Source organism: Phalaenopsis equestris, unplaced genomic scaffold (genome assembly GCF_001263595.1).
Source record: "Phalaenopsis equestris unplaced genomic scaffold, ASM126359v1 Scaffold000044, whole genome shotgun sequence".
In the NCBI taxonomy this organism is placed as follows: Eukaryota; Viridiplantae; Streptophyta; class Magnoliopsida; order Asparagales; family Orchidaceae; genus Phalaenopsis; species Phalaenopsis equestris.
In genome coordinates, this window is record NW_018164486.1 from 28489 (window position 1) to 32352 (window position 3864).

General features: G+C 44.7%; 1 protein-coding gene across 1 annotated transcript in view; it reads right to left on the reverse strand.

Annotated features, from left to right (window-relative positions):
- LOC110019074 (receptor protein kinase TMK1-like) overlaps window positions 1-3415 on the reverse strand; it is a 16504-nt gene extending 13089 nt beyond the window's left edge. Inside the window, 1 exon segment of the mRNA XM_020716613.1 lies at window positions 1022-3415. Within this exon segment, the coding sequence (XP_020572272.1) occupies window positions 1022-3329 (2308 nt within the window). The 5' untranslated portion in view covers window positions 3330-3415.
- Window positions 3416-3864: the final 449 nt, after the last annotated feature.

The following is a 3864-nucleotide window of genomic DNA, read 5'->3' on the forward strand; positions in this document are numbered from 1 at the left end:
ATATAAAGAAGAGAGAGAGAGAGAGAGAGAGAGAGAGCATTATAAATAAATCCATTAAAGTACAATCACTTATCAAAGCTCGAAAGTTTCTCAACAACTCCATCTCTTGAGTTTTGAATTATAAAGTGCATTTGATAAAACAAATCCCTTTGTTAGCTAAAATCCACTTAAAATTGTCTTTTTAGATAAACACTTAACCCAGGTCCGCAAATCTCCTTGGATAATGCAACTCATAAATGCTAATAAGAATCATTCGATTAGGTGAGTCAACTGCCTCCTTTAACTAAATAAAATAGAATCCACAATAACCTAAGATAACAGAACCATGGAATCTTGATTAAATTTGTTATTATTCCCCCACCATTCACACTAAGCTAAATAAGATATGCCTCTTCTCAACAACACAACAAAATCATATCACTATAAGCGAAGCATTTAGTGCCTACTAGCTATCAATGATTAAAAGTTTTCTCTCACAATTAGAAAAGTTAATTAACTATAATAGCTTGTGCCCATGGAAACCTATAATCAAATGTAAACTCCGAGCAAAATAAAAGTGAAATATCTAGGTAGTGCTTATCTGTAATCCAATCTATCATTTAAAAATTTTACCTAAAACACAACTCTCACAAGAGAATAATGCATTCATTTCAGCGCCCATAAATACTTCAGAAATGTTCATCTAAACCTCAACTCTTCTTTGGGGCTCATGATGGAACGTACGATTCCTACAACTTCAAAATAGCCATCTCTTAAAATATACAATAACAAATACAATATGATCATGGATGAAAGAAGATTATCATGTTGGACAATTTAAAAGCCTCCTTCTTTCCATTTTTTCCAGTTTGTTAGAACATAAAGAAGATAGTTTCTGATTTGCAGAGATGCAATTGATTGCACTTTTTCTTTTGCATTCAGGCGCAAAACAAAAATTTTCACTACAATAGATGTTGTAAATGATAAAATATGAGAATAACGAACAAATATATAAATCCTATGACAGAAAAAAAAAACTCACTTGCATACTCGGGTGCCAAATATCCAAATGTCCCAGCCAACCGTGTCGCCATCGACTTTTCATTGTCTCCCGCAAGTTTGAGAAGACCAAAATCCGAAACCTTGCCCCTTAAATCCTTATCCAGCAGAATGTTTGAGGGCTTCAGATCTCTATGGATGAAACTTCCCTGCATAAAATTATGCAGGTATTCCATAGCCTTGGCCACATCCAGGGCTATTGTCAATCTCTGCTTCCAAGTTAGAGGACAATACCGGCTCCCTTCCCTATCGAACAAGTGCTGCGCCAAAGTTCCCTCCGGCATATACTCATAAACCAACAGCCTCTCCCTCTCATGCTCACAGTATCCAACCAAGGACACCAAATGCCTATGCCTTGCCTTCCCAATAAGGCCAATCTCTGCCTTGAACTCTGCCACCCCTTTCATGCTCCACATATCAAGCACACACCTTTTGACAGCAACCACCATCCCATTACTTAGCACTCCTCTGTAAACAACTCCAAACCCACCTTTGCCCAAAATGTTGTCTTCACTGAAATTATTTGTGGCCTTTCGAAGATCTTGAATGGAGATTATGTTCTCACCGTTCTCCCTGTGAAGTTTGGTATCAGAACTCTCCCCATAACTGCTCTGCGGGTAAGTTTCGCTCTCAACTGTGTTATTGTCACTCAGAGCCAACATCCCAACCTTAAATACCTCATGATTCTCAGGAAAGGTTTGCATTTGGACTCTCTTTAGTAGCTCCATCTTCTTCTTGCGACGATGGATGCAATAAACAAGACCAGCTATGCACCCTACCGAAACTAAAACGGCTAACAGTATCCCCACGATAAATCCTGCAGATGACTTCGACTTACCATTCTGATTTCTTGAAGATGAAGAACCTGACGTCCCACCTGATGCAGGACCAGGAGAGCCCCCAGAAGAATCAGAACCAAAATCGTTGCCATTTGTAATCAACTTCACTGTAGATGCAAAGTTGGGAATAGTCCCAGTGAGCTGGTTATATGAGACATCAAGCAGCTGCAGCTGACGCAAATTGGTGAGCGAACTGGGGATGATGCCAGTCAGGCTGTTGTTGTTCAGAATCACCTTTGTAAGCGAAGAGATATTAGCAATCTCAGGCGAGATAAAGCCTGCAAGATGCTGGTTTGCAAAATTAAGCACGGCGACGTTCCCTTTCTGATCACAGATTACACCAAACCAGCCACTACTCCCGCCGCAGGGATCGTTGCCAGTCCACGAATTAGCAAACACGACGAGGGGGGTTTAGCCCACCCGGGCCGCCACTTCAAGCAGCTGCGTCACCTTGATATCACAAGGGGTGGCCTCCGGGAGGCAGAAGTTATTGCCCTTGTCAATGTCGGACAAGACAGCCGTGCCGAACTTAGGCATGGGGCCTTGAAGGTCGTTGTTCGATAATGACACGTTCTTGAGCGTGGATAAAGTAATGAGGGGTTCAGGGACGACGCCTGTGAGGGCGTTGTCGCGGACATTGAAGGACTGAAGGCTGGTGAGGTTGGATACGTCAGGAATAGGCCCTGAAAATGCGTTAGACTGCAACCAGAGAAGGGAAAGCTGGTCCATCTGTCCGATGACGTCAATGCGACCGGATAGCTTCGTGCCCTGCTGGTTGTTGAGGAGGAGCTCACGGATAGGGGATCGGGGGAGAGAAGCGGGGAGCGAACCGGAGAGGTTATTGTACGATAGGCGGAAGGATTGGAGGGACGAGAGGCGATCGAAGAAATCAGGAAGGGTACCTGAGATGGAGGCATTGGATGCGGAGATGGAGACGAGGGGACAATCGGCCAAAGAATCGGGTAGCTCCCACGGTGCAAGAGGATTGTTATCGAGAGAGATCTTCTGGAGTCCTGACAGACCGGAGAAGAAATCAGGTGGAACGGAAGTGAAGGAGTTAGAACCGACGGATATCTCCCGAATGGTGGGGTTGCCAAGCGAGGGAAGCGGTCCGGAAAGCTGGTTTCCAGGGAGAAACAGGGATTGCAATCCGGTAAGCGAGGAGAGTGAAGAAGGTAAGGTTCCGTCGAGACCCACACCTCGAAGATTGATGCCAGTGACGCGGCCGCCGGAGCACAATACCCCCGTCCATTTCGAAGAGCAGGGATCCGAACCAGGAATCCAGTCATTCGGGGGGTTCTTCAGGCTCTTCGAGAACTCCTCCATGGCCTCAGCATCGCCTCCACCTCCGCCCCCCGCGGCGGAGACGATCCCAGCTCCGGCGAGCAAGATGCCGATGAGGAAAACGAGATAAAGATGCAAAATATTAGGGTTCCCCTTATTTTCACACATTGTAGGGAGAATGTGGGAGGAGGACGAGGAGACGCTAAGAGATTTATGGGGGTTCGGTGGGCGGAAGAGGGGAAACGGAAGGTGGTGTCGTCGTCCGGCTGCAAAATCCGCGTCCTGCTCTCTTTTATTTGCCCTCGGTTTTTTTGCGAAAACGCCCTCCTGATTTCGAGTTTTATAAGCTCCACTATTTTTAGACTAATGATTATTAGACTTTTAAAAGAAATTAAACAATTGTGTCGTCGTCCGGCTGCAAAATCCGCGTCCTGCTCCCTTTTATTTGCCCTCGGCTTTTTTGCGGAAACGTCCTCCTGATTTCGAATTTTATAAGCTCCACTATTTTTAGACTGATGATTATTAGACTTTTAAAAGAAATTAAACAATCAAAAAAAATAGTTTATGACATGTGCTGCAATTTTTTCAGATTTGATGCGCGGGGAAGATGAGCTGCGCGGTGCGAGTGGTTTAGCCTGCACATGCAAGCCACATGAAATTTTGTGGTTGGAAGATACGCATCTGCAGTGAAGATCCTGAACGG